Here is a 17,688-nt window from a genome sequence, read left to right as displayed (position 1 = left end):
ACATTATACATTTCGCTAAATTGCATTAAAATAAGAAAAAATTCTTATTACTTCAGTAGCTTAATTAGCTACTGTATTATGTCATATTGTAATATATCAGAAGCAGCAGTACATGCTAGCTATGTGTTGAGAAATTACATTAAAAATGCAGATAATTTTAGCAATGGGGAAAATTAAATTAAATTGGAAGTAATTATTTTGCAAACATAACATTTTATACAGTGCTTTTTTAATTTTAACACTTTTTCATTCAAATTCTACTTTTGACCCTCATGAATTTCAAGGAGAAGAAAATCTAATCTCAGTCCTGGGACTTTTCATGAGATTAAAATAAGAAGTGTGGTGCCAAATGCAAACAATTTTCCTGGTTTCTACCCACTTGTGGTTTTTTGTGGTTTTAGATGAATATTTCCTGAATACTCATGGGTTATGTTGCTCAGGGAAAACCCCTGAGAGAAAGGAATTTCAATAAAGAGCTTGTTGGCATTACTAAGGTGATTTCTTTTTATTACCACTTCTTGAAGCAGTATCTTTTTGTGTTTTGCCTTTTTTTTTTTTTAACTTTGCACATGAAAGAATGTTTCTGGCAAAGGGGAAACTAGTAAAATCCTCAGGGTGAAAGTGTCTCATTTGAACTGTCTTGAGAGTCCAAAAGAAAAGAGGGCTAACAATAGCAGCAACGCTGAGAAGTTGGGTAAGTCGTGGTTAGGGAAGCACAAAATGTTGATCAGCTGTGGGAATCCCCAGGCCTCGCTGCCAGAGCCCTGTGCAACAGTGCAGGAACTTGTTGCTGCAGCAGTGAGGAGCCACTGCTCTGGAAAAGCACAGGCAAATGTTCTGGCTTCCCTGTGGAGACCCTTCCAGAGGCCGATAAGGCAGGCACAGCACAAAGCAGGTCTGCAGCAGAGCAGGAATTACAGGTCCATTTGTTGCGCAGCTCAGGCAAATGAATGGTGGACAATACCTGACCTTTACAAAGAATCTCTGGCTGGGATTTCTGTTATCTGAACATTTCCCATCACTGTGTCTCTCTAGGTTTGCCAGGATCCACAGTGAAGCCATTGAGCCATCAACCAGATGCACAAGTAACTAGTAAGGACTGACAGGCAAGGTGGTCTGCATCTTCTCCTTTTCCAGGTTCCCTGGCTATCAGAGAATGTGCACATTTCTGGGCAAGTCAAATTAGAGCCTGCAGTAAAAACCAAGGGGGATGTAAAAACATTTGCAAAATCAAGATGTACATCCAAGCAATATTGTCTGATGCTGCACAGCAGAACTGCAATTGTGAAAATCAAATCATGGCTTGAGAGGGGGAAGGCTCAAGCTGCATCTAAAATCCTAATGAGGATTTGAAAAGATCCTAAAGAGGATCCTCAATAAAGATCCTAAAAAGGATCCTAAATAAAGACCCATACAGGCAGATTCTCACAAAGATTAGAGACATAAAACCACTTATGGAAACTGCACATTGGAAATCCCCAGCTCAGCTTCTTATTAGCACAGGGCTGCTGACTTACCCCTGGCAGGGGGCAGCAGTGGATTCATCTTCCCTTCCCTGAGCTCCCTTCTGCACATGACAAGCTAAAAATGATTTTTTGTTCCAGCCTCCTTGCCAGCCAGCCTAATTACCCAGCAAATTGCCCCCTCACCAGCCAAGTTAATACACAAGCTAAATTCAATGTTTGAATTTGCACCAACAGAAATATTTTCGAAATTTAATAGCACAGCTGTTCTACTAAGGCTGCCTGAAGGGAACTCTTACCAACTTTTCTGGAGCAAAGGTTGATTTCATCTTCTGCTGTTTTATTTTAAAGGTCCAGATCCAGATGATGTCATCTTTTTGCCAATTGCATTCCTGTGTCAGCTGCATCCAGTCAACTGCATCCAAGAATACAGAATGTCAAAGGCTCTGTGCTCCAAGAAACATCTCAGCTGGCACTTGACTCCCCTTGGCTTCTGGACGCTGAGTACATGTGCACAGAAGGCTTTTGCCATTTCATCTCAAATCTGACATCCCAATTTGTACAGCTCTCGTCATGAGGACTGATTTTGATTGTGTGGTTTTGACTTCCCCACTGACAGTGACAGCCACAAACACAAATGTCCAGCCCACAGCTGGACAAACACATCAGGTGATGGGATGGGTGAGCAGCTAGCTCACAGGATGGGCACAAAGGGTTATAGAGAATGAGGGGACATCAGATGATGATCTGTCACCAGTGGGGTTCCACAGGGCTCCATCCTTGGCCCTGTGTGCTCCTCAATATCTTCATGAATTACTTGGATGCAAGACTTCCTCATTCAAGGTGGGGAAAAAGTTCTCATAGAGACAAGTTTTGAAAGAGCTGGGCTGTTTACTGCTATGTTGGTATTCAGACCATCAAGCCCTACTAAAAACAACAAATCATGGAATAACTTGTGTTTAAATAGAGATTCCTGGTGATCCACTGTCAGCATCTAAACAATTTTTGACATTTCAGAGCATTTGACCATGAGCAGATTCAACCTTGATGTTTGAAGATAATAAAGCAAATAAGATGGGTGTTGCACATTAAATATTATTTTGTTTCCCAGGCAGAATTCTTAACATGAGCTCATCTGAGCATGTCACAGCTGTAGTCTAAATCAGGGCCTGAGCATCATCCTCACATTGCATATTTCGTTTAGTAAATATTGTGCTTTCTTTGGTTTTGGCAGCAGGAGGCAGGAAGTTCTCAAAGTCCTTGTGTGGGCTCCTGAGTGCTGCAGCTCCTGATGAGAGGATATACAGAAGGAAGGTCCAAGGTCTTTACACAGGCTTTGTCCTTGTCCTTTGTTCTAGCAGGCAGAGAGAGAGCACCAAAAGTAATTTCAGACAATTGCTTCAGCTTGCCTGGCCATACACTGGCATAACACAGCAGCACAGAGTGTGGAGCAGGATCATGGTGATGTGACCCCTACCAAGCCACACTGCCCCTTGTTGGTGCTTAATTTGAGAAAGCTGTAAAAAGGCAACTAGAGAAGTGCAATGCATTTCCTTACACTTAGTTCTGCTCCAGAATAATAGACTCTGGTGTGGACTTTGTGAAGGGACCTGCAATGCCTGTGTCTGCCTCAGTGGTTTCAACATCCCAAAGCCAAACTTAAAGACCATTTTAAGGTAAGGACTGGAAGGCAGTGTGGGATACAGGTGGGTCCTGGTGATCTGAACAGAGGAGCTGACACAGCACATGGGCCCATGCAGTCGTTTGTCCAGCCCAGAGCCAGCTCAGCTCCTCTCTACCACCAATTTGTCACTTCTTCTGGGACAGATTACTTTAATGTCCATTTCTACTGTCACTCCATATCTGAGGAAGTTCAGATGTCTATTCAAATCTATCTCAAAGCTTAAAAATTATAATATATATATATATTTATATATATACTATATAAAGTAGTATATTTTTTATACACACATTTTCTGTATGATGCATTTGTTTGTTTGTTCTGTGTTCTCTTATCTCCCTGGTCTGTTTTCTAGTGACTAAGTTGAAAAACAGCTCTGTGATGCCTAACAAAGAGCAGGAGGAAGAGAGAAGAGTTCACTTCAGTAACTCATGACTGTGTTTATTTTTCTTTTCTTTGAGGGATTTGTTTTATGACTCTCACTAAACTGTTTACAGAAAGTTCAACAGCTAGGCAGAAAGTCACTCACAAGGAAACTAGGCTAAATTAAAACAAAAATGTTGGTCAGCTTCCCAGAGGAAAGAAGATTTTTCTCTGTTATGTCTGTTCTGCTCTTCCTCTCCACCCACATACTGGAGAAGTTCAAATGGGATGAAATGGTGGACTGGGTAAAGATGAAAACTGAAAGAACTGTAGCTGGTCTGGAAGATAGTGAAATTCATTTATCCATCAAAATTTCTGGCTTTTTGCAATCTTTAGTTTGAGACCAGTGAGAAGGACACAGATCTATATAAACCTGAAGTTATGTGAAATGACAGTGTATAGCAAAATTCTGCTGCATTGACTGTCTTGGTGTCCACCAGCAATTTCTAGCTCTCAAGGAGAACTCAAAGACCTCATTAGATATTATCAAGTAACTGATCTCCACAGCATCCCATTCTGCAAGTGGAGAAACCAACCACTGACTAGCGAAATGTCTCACCACTGTTGCAGAGGGGAAATGCACAGGGCCAGCTGTAGAAACAAACACCTACATCCACTGTCTTGCCAAGCTCTTGGATGGAAGAAAGGTTAAGGGAGAGACTCCCGCTTTTGCATTTCATTGTTCCTGGTGTAAGGCACATTTTGTGCAGCACGTGGTGTGCACTACATGGAGCTTCTTACACTGCCCATAAATTGGCTGCCAGGATTCCTGAGCCTGCCTCCAGGTTCTGGAGCAGGACAAGCAGCCCCTCTTTGCCCAGCAAGGTGGAGGTGGCTTATCCTACAGAGCACATGGAAGGCATGCAGCCCAGCTACAGCAGAACTATAAATTATCCTTATCTTGCAGTTTTACAGCCCAGAGCTCCAGCCACTCAGACTCTTCCTGCTGTGCTGTTTGGCAGCAGCCACAGACTTTGCAGCTTCAAGAACCTCAAGTACTGCTTTGGGCCACTTAAGTTATGCAGTAACTGAGAGGCTTTCCTGTTTGTAGGTAAACTGGATTTCATTCAGTTAAAATACATTTTGATTCAAAAAAAAGCACAATGGTATTTTTAATAAAGTTCATTGAATATAAAAATGTTCGTGACACTTAGATATAGGGCAGATCTAGTTCCTGAGTGTAGTCCTTAAAATTAGAAGGGTCCTTTCAGAGTTGCTTTCAAATTGCATGCAATAAATATTGCTTGCTTCTGACCTTTTATTTATTCCCTGAGAGAATGCCACATAAATACCAGATAAGTAAATATGTAACCAATAAGACATTTATTGAATGTTAATCAGGCTTAGAATTTTGAATGGTCACACTCAGATGCAGAGGGTGCAATGGGGAAAATTCTCAATGTCACCAACCCTAATCACAGAAAAATCATGAGCTTGGACCTTCAAAACTGGGTCACATTCATGACTCAGATGTATGCATGTGTGTGTGGTTTGATTTCTGCTTCACACCCTGTCAGACGTAAGAGTCCTGACAAGGAACACCTCCACTGCCCAATGAGCAGTGGTGTATGCATCTCTGAAGCTGCAGAGACACAAACCCATTAGGCCACTTGAGCCCTAATTTAGGCTAATCATGAAAGTGTGCTAAGAACTGAACCTGGGCTCCTGATTGGAGCATCATTAATGCAACTGGACCACATCCAACCTAGCCTTGAACAATTTTGGGAATGGGCCAGCCACAGTTTCTTTGGGTGACCCCTTCCTGTGCCTTTGGGTGATCCATCCTCACAGTAAAGTATTTCTTTTTTTTTTTCCAATCTAAACCTACCCACTTTCAGTTTAAAGCCATTTCCCCTTGTCCTATCAGTACACACCCTTGCAAAAAGTCCCTCTCCAGCTTCCTCATAGGCCCCCTTCAGCTACTGAAGGCCCACAACAAGGTCACCCCAGCACCTTCTCTTCTCCAGACTGAACAATCCCAATTTCTGTCTCAGCCCATCTTCACAATGGGAAATCCAATGATCTTCATGTTCCTTCTCAGGACTCTCCAACAGGTCCATGTTTTTACTGTGACAAAGACCCCAGAGCTGGACATGGCATTTGATGGGGGGTTTCATAAGAGTAGAGAGGCAGCATCACCTCTCTTGACCTGATGGCCATGGTTCTTTTGATGCAGCCCAGGACATGATTGGCTTTCTGAGCTGAAGATGTCTTCTTATATCCAGGGTCTCATCCACCAGCATGCCCAGGTCCTTCCTGGCAGGGCTACTCTCAATCTGTTCATCCCCCAGCCTGTGTGGATGTTGGGGGTTGCCCTGATCCAGGTGTAGCACTTTGTACTTGGCTTTGTTGAGCCTCATGAGTTTCCCATCGGCCCAATTCTTGTCCCGGTCCCTCTGGATACATCCCATCCCTCAGGCATGCCAACTGCATTGCTCAGGTTTGATCTGTAGCCAGGATGTCTCAAAGTGACCAGCTGAGGGCTCTCACTAGGTCCCCATCTCTCTAACTTTGGTGTTTCATCCCACAGCTTGTCACAGGCAAGGCTGGCATTATTCCTCTCCTTCTACAAGTCTGGTTTAAAGCTCTGCCACTGAACCCCAGCAGCTCCTGAGTGAAGACACTCCTCCTGCTTTGAGAACAATGAATCCCACCTGATGCCAGGTGCTATGTAGGCTATTGCCCTGTCAAGATCACCAAGGTTTTGGTGGTGACACCAGCCCTAGAGCCATGTATTTAATAAACTGACCCCATCTGTTTCTTCCAAAGTCACTGCTTGCAAGTGGAAAGATAGGTGAGAAGATCATCTCTGCTCCATATTCCTTTATCTGTCCCAAGGCTCTGAAGTCTCTTTTGATCACTCCTGAGCTGTGTTGTGACTTCATCAACCTGCCACATGGGAGAGCAGTAAGAGATAGACCTTACTCTTGTTTGAAGTCTGTAAGTGTCAGTCAATAACTCATTCCCAACAGCAGGAATGTGTAGAACAGCTATTACAATAGGTATTGCAGCCAGTCAGGGCTTCCAGCAGAGACATCTGCTGGATAGAGCAAGGAGGAGTGGAAATCTCATCGTCTGAGTCACTTAAAATTGAATAAAATAAAACCCTAGAGAATGTGGAAAAGGAAGAGCCTCATGAGAGAGGAGTGAGCCTCTGTGTGGCCTGATGCAAAAGACTATACTGTCATGTGAGATGGAATTGTACCTGTCCCAGAGGCAGGGCTGCTCCCCACATGTGCCTAGAGGTTGTATCCTGTATCCTTCAGGATGCTGCACATGTTGATGTGTACCCTGCCTGCTGCACAGCTCTCACTGCCTTAGGGATGCCCCTAAGGACAAGCTCTGGGCTCCCTCCAATGCCTGTGTGGGTAAGAGGCAGAGAGAGCAGATAAACCCTGCACCATGCAGGCACAGTGTGAGACTTCCTGTGGGCCAAAGGAGAGGGACTGGGACACTGCTCCAAATTCCTTACTGCCTCACCTGGCAGCTGCGTGTAGGGGCAGAGGATACCTTCAAGGAGGAGAGAGGCTGGGGGAAGAAAAGCAAATGTCCAAGGAATTCGTACATTTCTTTTGTCTGTGTCTTCCCCCTTCAGTGCTCTTGGCAGCCAAAGAGGGTCCTCTGGCCTTGGAAAGAACCCAGCTGCGTCTCCAGGCAACACATGAGAGAGAAGGTATTAGGGGGGTGGAAACTCAGTTTGCTGTTTAAGCTGGTCCTTTTCTCTGTTTCACTTAGAGACAACTGAACATCTGGATTTCCACTGGCACAGCTGGGGGTTTTACCTTAAGACTTATTAGAACAGTTTCACTGGCAGTGGAAAAGCTGCAGTTTTTTAGGACTTGATGAAAATTTTAAGAAGCGTCCTGGGTGTATTTTTGCAGTAGAAGCTGAATGTTATGACCTTTTTTTTTTCCTTTCTGTGACAACAGTAACTCTACCTTTAGACCTTATTTTTCTAGTCAAGTCTGGTCCACTTCATTTTTTAACTGGGCCCATCACAGAGCTAAATGCCTGGAGAACACATTAAAATGATGATATTTTTAATAGTGATGGTATTTAACCCCTGGCACAGAAGGTGATAGAGGCTCTCTATCTAAAAACAATACCTTTCCAAACCATGCATACTTCTCCACATAAAATCATAAAATCTCATGGCTTTGCAGGAAGGCTCAGGAGGAAAGAAGGACCATGGGCTATTATCAAGGTGGTTTGACCTTCTCTCTTCTGGAAAGACAGTAAATTTGGAGTTCTCCTCTCTGTTCTATTCTGCTACAACAGGGCAGGCTCCTAGAATTACTGTATTGAATAATAGATCTGTATTGAACAATATTCTTCACTCACATGTTTTGGCAGCCTGAAGGAGGAGAGAAGAAAACTTACTGATATAACTGACATAAATATTGTAGGCCATGGTGTCTTAGCTTTCAGGACACCCTGCTTGAAAGCAGAGGCTGTTACCTAATGTGTCATTTATCCTCTCATAGGGTAATTACCTTTTCTCTCCCTAAATCACCTCAGCAGTTTCACTTCAAGAGGTCTTGAACCTCTTTACCTCCTGATCTCAAAAAAAGGTATATTTTTTAACAGACACAAATGGCTAATGTTTCCCTCTAGAATGGACTGTATTTGAGGGTGAGTGGTGATCTCCCAGAACTGTTGTAATGTGCATGCTGAGAGTTTCAGTGAGCAGCTCACCACTGTGCTGCTTTGCCAGTTCAGATCAGCCAAGGATTTCCCCCCAAGCCATGAAAAGCAAGACCATCATGCCTGATGTTGCTCACATGAAAAATGCTCCCAGCTTAATCATCAGCTGTCTGGAGAGGCTGAGTTGTATTTGTATAATGGATGCTGCTGACCTATCAATTCAATTTATTTCTTTCATGACAGCTCTACAGAGTCTGCTTGCTGGAGACCCTGAGAATGTCAGTCTGAACATAACACAAATGTCTTTCCATCTTTTCTGCTCACTTTTAATGGGGATGAGAAAATATCCCCTAAAAGACTGCATCATCAGGCACCTGACAATTCTTATGAACACTTTCAAGAGCCAGGCACAAGAGCTCAAGCACTTACTCATTTATTGCTTTGATATTAAAAACAGAGAGTCCCAGAGCACAGGGGAGATAGGTTCCATTCTATGTACAGAAATTGCCTAGCTTCATATTCTGCATGGTACATCAGATTGAAAAAAAGTCCACAAAAAACCAAAACAAAATCAAACGAAGCAAAGCAAAACAAAACAAAAATATATAGTCCCCATATATCTGAGAGCTTTTCTCTGAAATCAACAACAGAGTCAAAGCACCAGTAAAGCTTCCACATTTCTCTATTCCAGGCTGAGACAAGTTTGTAAATACTTCCAGAAATTGCCAAAACGCCTTCAGGGTAACATCTCTAAAGTACACCTCCCTGACATGAAATGCAGAGCACCTTAACTTCTTCAGCCCTCCCCCAGTCATAGCCAGCTGAAAATCTTGCCCTTCAGTTGTTGGAATATCTCATCATGAGGGATGCATTTTTTAGGCTGAGAAATACAAATCCACCTTGACAGAGCCGGTCAGGCATACACATGGGCTGTGCTGCTGATAGGTTTGTACCAAGCACTCCCAGTGTGAGAATAACCTACAGTGACACTAAGCAGCTTTTTGCACACTAACTTGTTGCCTGTATGGTTTATTCCAAACTCCCCACCTTTCTGCAGGAGAAACAAGCTGTATTGGCACTAGAAGTGTTTGAAGATAACCCCAACAGCCTGCTGTAGGTGGCTTTCCAGGCACAACTCTTCACCCCTAGCCAGCTAGTCTAAGTAACTTCCTTGCAACAGGAATAATTGAAACACACAGACTATACGGGCAAGAGGATCTGAGCCTGCAGCAAAAAACGAGCCCTGCAAATCAAGTGCAGGTTACTGGGGTGGGGAGAGTAGATACTGCCCTGATGGAAGCTCCTGATACCCACATTCACCCTAACCCAGCGACTCAAAATGCAAAGAGAGGAAATGTCAAGAGACAGGAAAGTGCAGCACTGAGGAAGCAGGGGCATGGTTTTGCTCCAGCCTGTCTGCAGCAGACCCAAGTCCCACAGGTGGAGGCACACTGTACCATGCACTCAGTGCCCCTCTCCCAACAGCAATCTCAAGAGGTCCCTTCAGAAATGGCTCTCACTGGTTTGGGAGTTCACTGGCACCAACTCACTGCCAGGAGCCAGAGGTGCTAGACAGGGTGGGAACAAGCTATACATGCACAGTTGAGGAACTGCTGGATAGAAATAGAGGTGTTTGGTAACCTGACTGATAAAGAAGAAAGAGTGCAGATAGAGCTGGAGTACTCAAGGTGGGATCAAGCTGTATAAAAATGAAGTGTAGAAAAAATGTGCAGGAACAGAATAAAAGGACTCTATTCCCATCCCACCCTGGGATCCTGAATCCCAGTGTAGAATAAAGGAAGGGCTTCATGTGTTGTGCTGGTGAGAGAGATCCCCATGAAGCAATGGCTCAGGCTCAACCCCTGCAGTCTCCAGGAAAGGAGCTCACAGCCCTGCTGTGGTTGATGTGGCAGTCACCAGAATTGATAACTTGGCATTGAGATATGTTAGGTGTGGCTTTGGGTATGCAGTAAAACCAATGTTGAATAGAAAGTGTCTGTCAGTACTCAGTGAAGGAAGAAAGAATTTCATGAGCCTGGGAATTACTGGAGGGGACTGACTAATTTTGGTAGTCCAAAAAGGTCTGTGCTGGGAAATAACTTCCATGCAATGCCTCTGCAATGTGGGGGCGGAGGCGTTGTACTGAAGCCTTGAGCTGTAGGAGAGTATCACTCAAAGATATGCAATGTTAGCACAGGCCAGAACTCGCCTGAGCCAGAGGATGCCTGCTCATGGCTGAACAGTCCTCCCTGCAGCAGGCTACAGATCCACCCCCTCCCTGCAGCAGGCTACAGATGCATCCCCTCTGTCAGCCACAGCTCCAGCCATGGAGGAGGCTCCTCCTGCCCTGGAGAGCACTGGTGCACCTCTGAGTGCTTTGGAGGTGCTAATACTTTCAGGATCTGGTGCAATGGAGACTCACTCTGTGCCTGGTTTGCCAGCTTCCTTGCCAAGCAGAGACTGTTAGCAGAAGCAGGGCCACTCAGCTCCAGCACAGATACAGTGTCCAGAAAAATAGTCTCCATCTGCTTTCCCATGATCCTAATCCTATCAAAGCCCATTAGAGTTTGGCATTTGTCTTGAACACAAAATAATTTTCACTGTAGGGGAGAAATCCTCATGTCTCTGTTCAGTTCCTGTTTCTTCTGCCTTTATTGGGAGGAATTGCTGTCTGCAATGACAGACACTCCACATTACTGAGAAGGTGGATACTAGGGTGCCAGGAAGAGAATGAGCAGAATAAAACCTTCACTAGACTAAAAACAGTGTGAAACACCAGCAGTCAGGTATTCTGTGAGCCTAGCTTTGCCAGGCAGCTAAAATCAAGTTAATATAAGAAACAACGTGGGGAAGCCAAAATTATTTTGTTATCTTTTCTCTTGCTAGGATTCTGGGTCTGGACAGTAGCCAGCACTCCCTTCCCCAGCATAGGGCTGTGAAGCCTGGAGACTTTCTCCTTTATCTCTGAGCTGCTCATTGCAATGTCTGCAAAGCACTAACAAGACATCTGATTGACCCAAATATATCGGTGATCACAGTTTCAGGAATGCTTAACATGCTGTAAATGGAACAGTTTGGCTGATGTTTAACCCTCTACCAATTGTCTGGTTTTAAAAATGTTGCAGCTTGTAGGCAGGATTATTAGCCAGAGGGCTGGCTCAGCCAAACTCTGGCTATACTCCTTTCAAAGAGTGCAGTGAGGAGGCAGAGTATTTGGGGGAAGAGATGTTTTCCCAGCTATTGATTTAAGGGTGTAGTCACAGTATAGCCTGTTGATTAACTGCCTAACTTACAAGAGGCAAGCTGTAATTGAAATTAATGTCATGCATAACTTGGAGGTTATGTCCGCCTTAATAACAGGAAATCTAGTGTCCTTATCCATGGCAATGGTTCTTCTCTGGGGAGAAATCCCAGTGCAGACACTGGCAGCTGGATGCTCACTAGAAGCATAATTCACCTGAAAGAAACACAAATTCATATAACGCAAAATACGTGTCCAACCTACGTTGGTATAAAATTAGTTTTTTGCTTTCAATAATTTTCCAGCGAGCTAGGAGTTTTCTTAAACCTATTTCGAGCTGGAAAGTGGCAGCGAACAGAGGCAATTCTGTGTCATTTCTTGGGTAAAAATACTGTTGGATAAAAGCCTCCTGCTCAGAGCGCCGGCACTGTTCTCATCGACCACTGTGAAGTGTAACAATCACCAGCTCCAAATCGCTTACCTGGCGCTCACCGCGCAGCTCCTGTGGCTTCAAAGGGCGAAAATGTAAAGCGTCATCTGGCAATAGGGCTTCATGGTGGGAGCAGCTCGGGACCTGAATTCTTGGGTAGCAAGAGGAATGTTTGACAGCTTGTATGGCCTTTGAGGGGCGCCAGGCTGGCGAGTATCTATCTCTTTCTATCACCGTGCCCGTGCAGGCGGTGCGGCCGGCGGCTGCAGCGCGGAGCCGGGAGCGGCAGGAGGTGCTGGTGCCACATGGCCGCGGCCGCACCGAGCGCCGGGGAGCGCCCGCTGCGCTCCGCCCGCGAGTTTGAGACAGAACACAGGGAAAAAAGACAGCGAATTCGACTTCTCATTTCCCCCCCTTTTCTTTGCGTTGTTTGTGGTGGTTTTGGGTTGTTTTTTTTTTTTTTTTTAGGTATTTTAAAATTTTTGTTTTGTTTTGGGGTTTTTTTGTGTATAACTGTGTGTGTATCTGTGGGTTGCTAAGGTGTGTTAGGTGAGTTTGAACGTTTTTAACAAAATTGTGAAAAACAGAGTTCCCTAATACTTATATTAAAAGAAAATAAACTGTATTCCATCCAACCTGGAACACTGGAGTGTGGCTGGAAAACGGAGTTGTTATGATACCTCAGGAGAGCAGAAAGAGTTCAAGAAACAAGAAAGGGATTTTTTTTCTTTTGCAGTAGTTAAGATTCTGCGTGCAGTGGTTTTGCTGCACTGATCCAACTTCAATAACTACTTTGGAGGATAGCCACGGCAATGATAGCAGAAGGGAGAGGTGTTCAATCTCATTCTGCTCACAAACTTGTCCTTTGCAAGAGAGGTGCCCAGTTAAATACTGAAAGAGCAGAGCTAAGCATCTTTGCCACGAGAAGGCAGAAAAATTGAAATGGGGAATAGAAAAATAGCTACTCTTCTAAACACCTCACAGAGACACAACTTGAAAAGAAAGGCTGTCTGTCGCTCCCTCTGGCAGGATATCCCGCGAGGGGGGTTAACCCCTCTCAAAAGGGTTAAAATGCCAGGAAAAGGTGGTCCGTGACACACCTGGTGCTCGAGCTCTGCGCACATCCCGGCGTCAAAGGACGCGAAGGGCGCTGCCCTCCGTGCAGGCGGGCCCCCGCCGAAGCGGGAAGAACAGGTGATGCTCCGTGGGGTCTCACCACCGCGCCTCGCCCACGGTCACCGGCGGCCCCCGGCAGGGAGCGCCGGCATCACGCAGCGCTGTGCGGATGGGTCCGGTTCCACGGCCGGGGGACAGGTGTCTGTCCGGGCGTGCACCGGTGCGCGGTGCTCGTGTTTGCAGCGATCCCTTTGTGCAACCACCTGCCGGCTCCCGGCCCCCGCGCGGCGCCGAGGACCGGGCCGGGGCTGAGGGGCGATGGAGCGGAGGGTGCCGCTCTGCCGCTGACCGCGGCGCGACCCTGCCGAGCGGCCGTGGGCGGGAGGCGGCGCGGTCGTGCCCGGGGCTCCGCGGCCGCCCGAGCACCAGCGCGGGGGGCGGCCCCGCTGGCGTGCGTACCGCCTTCCCCTTCCCCCTCCCCGCTTTCCTCCCTCGGTGTGCAGGCTCCTTTGTGCTGCCTGCAGCGGCGGGGAGGAACCGGCGGGCCAAGCGCCCGCGCCGCAGCGCTCTCCGTTGCCGTGGGCGGGCGCCTGGCTCGGCTCCCACGCCATCCGCGACCCTCCCGCCTCCTCGACGGGGCTCTCCGCCGCGTGTGGGACCGCCACCCCCGCCGCGCGGGCCATCGCCGTTTTAAGCGGAGGGCCACGCCGGGAGACGGGGCGGGCCGGGCGCGCCCCCCCGGCTCCCCCACGTGGTGCGGTGCCCGTGTCTCCCGGCCGCCGGCGGAGCCGGGCGCACACGGCGTGGGGCAGCCGCCGGGGCTCGCCTGCTCCCGTCGCCGCTGCCCGGGCGGCAGATCCGGCCCGCGGCCATGCGCCAGAGCTGCGCTGAGCGGCCGAGCGGCGGGGCTGCACCGCCGCCGCGTCCCGCGGTAGCGGCGTGAAGCGGCGTGAGGATGAAGCGGGCGAGGCGGGCCGCGCCGGGCCCCCTGCCCGTGCTGGGGCTGCTGCTGCTGGGCGCCCTGCCGGGGCTCTGGACGGTGCTACTGCGGCGGGAGGCGGCGGCGCTGCCGGAGCCGCGCCCGCCCGCCGGGCAGTCCCCGGGGCGATGGGGCTGGGGGCGCTCCTCGCCGGTGCGGGGCGAGTCCGGCGGCGGCGGGCAGAAAACTTTTCGGACGCTGCTGGCGGTGCCGGCGGCGGCGACGGACCGGGAGGAGCGGGACGGTGAGGAGCGGCTCGCTGTGACAGACTCGCAGCCGCCGGCCGACGCCGCCTCTCCGGTGGAGCGGGGCATCTTCTGGAGCCGCGAGCTGGAGGAGCAGGTGCCGCCGGGCTTCGCGGCGGAGGAGGCGGCGGCGTGGCTGGCGGCCGCCCGCGCAGCCCGCGTGGCCTCGCTGGAGCGGGGCGGCTGCGGGCGCAGCTCCAACCGGCTGGCGCGGCTGTCGGACGGGAGCCGCGCCTGCGTCCGCTACGGCATCAATCCGGAGCAGATCCAGGGCGAGGCGCTCTCGTATCACCTGGCCGGGGTGCTGGGCATGCAGGAGCGGCTGCCGCCCATGGCCCTCGCCCTGGTGGAAGCCCGCGGGCGGCAGTGGGAGCCGGTGCGCGAGGAGCTGCGCGGCTCGCACTGGGCCGAGGGCGCCGTGGTCAGCCTGACCCGCTGGGTGGACAATCTCACCGCCGTGGTGGCCCCCGCGCCCTGGGGCGCCGAGGCGGGCGCCGGCCGGCGGCTGCAGCCCCTGTCGGCGGGGGAGCTGGTCGGGCTGTCGCCGTCGCAGCTGGTGGAGCTGGTGCAGTGGAGCGATCTGATCCTCTTCGACTACCTGACGGCCAACTTCGACCGCCTGGTCAGCAACCTCTTCAGCCTGCAGTGGGACCCGCGGGTGATGCGCCGCGCCACCAGCAACCTGCTCCGCGCCCCCGACGGCGGGCTCGTCTTCATGGACAACGAGGCGGGGCTGGTGCACGGCTACCGCCTCCTCTCCATGTGGGACCCCTACAACGAGCCGCTGCTGCGCTCTGTGTGCGTGTTCCGCGAGGGCACGGCCCGCCGCGTGGCCGAGCTGCACCGCCGCCGCAGCGCCGCCGCCGAGCTGCGCCGCCGCTACCGGGCGCGGGAGCCGCTCTGGGCGCGCCTCGGCTTCCTCTCCGAGCGCCAGGCCGAGCTCCTGCAGGCCCGCGTCGACTTCGTTCACCGGCACATCGCCCACTGCCGCGCCCAGGCCGCCGTGCTCTGAGCGCCCCGGGGCCGCCGCGCTCCCGCTTGCTTTCCTCCGCTCCAGGGCAGCGAGGCGGACTTGGCCCGGCAGCGGCCGCGGGCCGGAGCTGACCCAGGCTGCCACCTCGGTGCCCCGCAGTCACTGCGGCTGCCGGGGACGGGGGAAGTGATAGGCTACCTGCCTGCCGGGGCTGCCGAGGAGCGATCGATTCGCTTTGGCAAGAACTCTGAGGATGCAGAACGCAATCGCTATAATTACTGCCCAGTTCCACTCCAGGACTCTGCCCCCAGAGTTGGAAAAATGAGAGGGTTCAGCATCTTCAGTTCCTTAACTCTGTTCGTGCACTCGCCCTCATAAGAGACCCCATAGGAAAGCAGTCGTCTTTTGTCTGGATTGGGGTCGAGTAACTTGTTTCCTTCCAACGAAGGCAGGCAGAAATTTTTTTATGTATTACTCCTTTTGCAACGGCATATTTAAGTATGAATGTTGATGTTCATAGACCAAGAACTGATTGCACAATAGGGGAGCCCCCAACTAGCGAAACTGCCCTATTTATGAAACTTGTTTCCTACCAGTTTTCTTTAACGACAGTGAACCTTTCCACTGATTGTTAAATCTTGTTGATGAGAAGTGTATAGGAAGCCCATATTCTTAGTTTTTTTGTGGATTCATTGGGTTAAACTGCTCTGATTTTTAAGGGTTTGCTTGTAATCTTAATAATCTCATCTCACCAGTAAAGTAACTGACTAATGGGTGGCACAAGAAGATCTCCCATTTTTAAAAAATACTGCTATGTGCTAAGACTTTGACACAATCGTTAAAGTGGAGGAAAAACTGTTTCATGCACTTTACTTTGACTTTTTAATATTTTTTTTATAGAAGACCTTTTTATTTTACAAAGTCTGCCTTTTATGTACATTGTATATGTTCATAAACTTTTCTGTAACATACTAAAGAAACTGATATTTCAGTAAAGTGTGTTAATGTTTTGCCTTTTGTGGCCTGGATGTTTGCCTGAGCTTTGTCAGGGAAGCATGCATCTCCTCGGTCTTTCCTGCTCGCTGATGGAGGTCACCACTTCACAGCTTGTCACTCCACTGAACAGAATGAACTTTTACTCATTCCCTCTGAGGCAAGGAGTGGTAGAGTTAAGCTTTCAAACACTACTCTCATTCCTAGGTGTCCCTGAAAGGGGAAAAGCTCTTGGAGTGGCTAAAGCAGTGTGAGTGCTTCGGCTGAATAGACATTTATCTGGTTTTCAAAGCCTGAAATGGAGTGCCTGGGCTAACCTCGAGATAACTGAAGCAGTTAGCTTCAGCAAGCTGACAGAGCAGGTGAGGGCTAGCTGCTCTCAGCCTTTTTGGGTGCTGGGCCTGGATACCAACCTGGCATAGGTCATGTCACCTGTCCAGAGGTCTGTCCAGGGATGGCAGTTGCTTTCAGTGGTGTTCATACTGTCTTCCCATTTTGGTTATCTTTGTAATAAAGAGATTGAGGCAGAACTGAAGAACAGGAAAGTTTTTTAATCATGCTGAAGTAGTTGGTGGGGGATTTTTTCCCTACAGAAGTTCTGTTCTAGGGCAAAGTAGTAGCAGTGGATGTACAAAATAAAATATTGGCGTCTCTTGCTTTTTTAAATGTACCAGTATTTATAGAAGAGGTCATTGTATGGCTTGAAATAACGCCAGAATAAGGACAAAGGATAAACTAATCCTTTTTAGACCCCAAATGCCAGTATATATCCTAGTATAAACAAACAGCAGCATAATCTCTTCTACATCTGGACAGGCAGCTCTTGATTAAGGCAGCAGCATGCCCCAGTGGCTGCTGTGCAAGTAAGTGCTGTTGTCATTGTTGAGCACTAACCCTCCCTTGAACTCAGGGAGGGATGTGCATTCCGACCTGCAGGAGGTCTTTGGTCTATTAATATTCATTATTTAGATTAAACTTCACATAAATACAATTTTCCTTGGCCATGAGTGTTGTTGGGGGGGTTGGGGGTAGTTTTTTAATAAGACAACAGTTTTACAAACAAAAATAATGGTTGATTAATTAGAAATGTTAGATAGTGCATCTTTGTGTATGAGTATTTATTTCAAAATGTCCCAGCAGCTTGCAAGACTAGCTTTCATTCAGCTGCTGAACTGTCAAGGCTCTCTATTGAACTTGTATTTATAGTTCACTGCATTTATCTCTAGGAACAATGCACAGAATCCCATGTGACATTCCCTTGTCATTTACATGATAATACACAACTTAACTGTAATTCTTAATTCTTCTTTAGCATTGCTTTGTAACTGGAATGCAGCAGTTTCTGTCACATTCACCTCATGAAAATATATTTAAATAATAAACTGCTGGCATACATTTTAAACCACTGTGAAGAGCAAACTGCTGTGCCAAAAGCATCTAAGGTTTTATTTCTTTTTAAGTACTTCTATAATCATGGCACAACTGTGGCTTTGACGGCTA

At 48.3% G+C, this 17,688-nt stretch overlaps 2 protein-coding genes across 2 annotated transcripts in view; one reads left to right on the top strand and one right to left on the bottom strand.

Moving 5' to 3' along the window:
• The window catches only part of PAMR1 (peptidase domain containing associated with muscle regeneration 1), an 86,446-nt gene extending 73,335 nt beyond the window's left edge, over nucleotides 1-13,111 (bottom strand). Inside the window, exon 1 of the mRNA XM_074543218.1 lies at nucleotides 11,934-13,111. The gene's annotated coding sequence lies outside the window, so the exon portion shown is untranslated. The remainder of the gene's footprint in view (nucleotides 1-11,933) is intronic.
• Nucleotides 13,112-13,744: 633 nt separating this feature from the next.
• Nucleotides 13,745-16,205, top strand: FJX1 (four-jointed box kinase 1). The gene has a single exon (XM_005480153.4). The coding sequence runs from the start codon at nucleotides 13,954-13,956 to the stop codon at nucleotides 15,232-15,234; it is 1,281 nt and encodes a 426-aa protein (XP_005480210.1). The 5' UTR covers nucleotides 13,745-13,953; the 3' UTR covers nucleotides 15,235-16,205.
• Nucleotides 16,206-17,688: the final 1,483 nt, after the last annotated feature.

The sequence above is a fragment of the Zonotrichia albicollis genome, chromosome 6 (assembly GCF_047830755.1).
Source record: "Zonotrichia albicollis isolate bZonAlb1 chromosome 6, bZonAlb1.hap1, whole genome shotgun sequence".
Taxonomy (NCBI): domain Eukaryota; kingdom Metazoa; phylum Chordata; class Aves; order Passeriformes; family Passerellidae; genus Zonotrichia; species Zonotrichia albicollis.
The sequence above is the reverse complement of the archived record's forward strand: the minus strand, read 5'-3'. Positions and strand labels throughout refer to the sequence as shown.

What these genes read in the sequence shown, in the direction of transcription:
- FJX1 (XM_005480153.4), top strand. Translation starts at nt 13,954, where the DNA reads ATGAAGCGGGCGAGGCGGGCCGCGCCGGGCCCCCTGCCCGTGCTGGGG.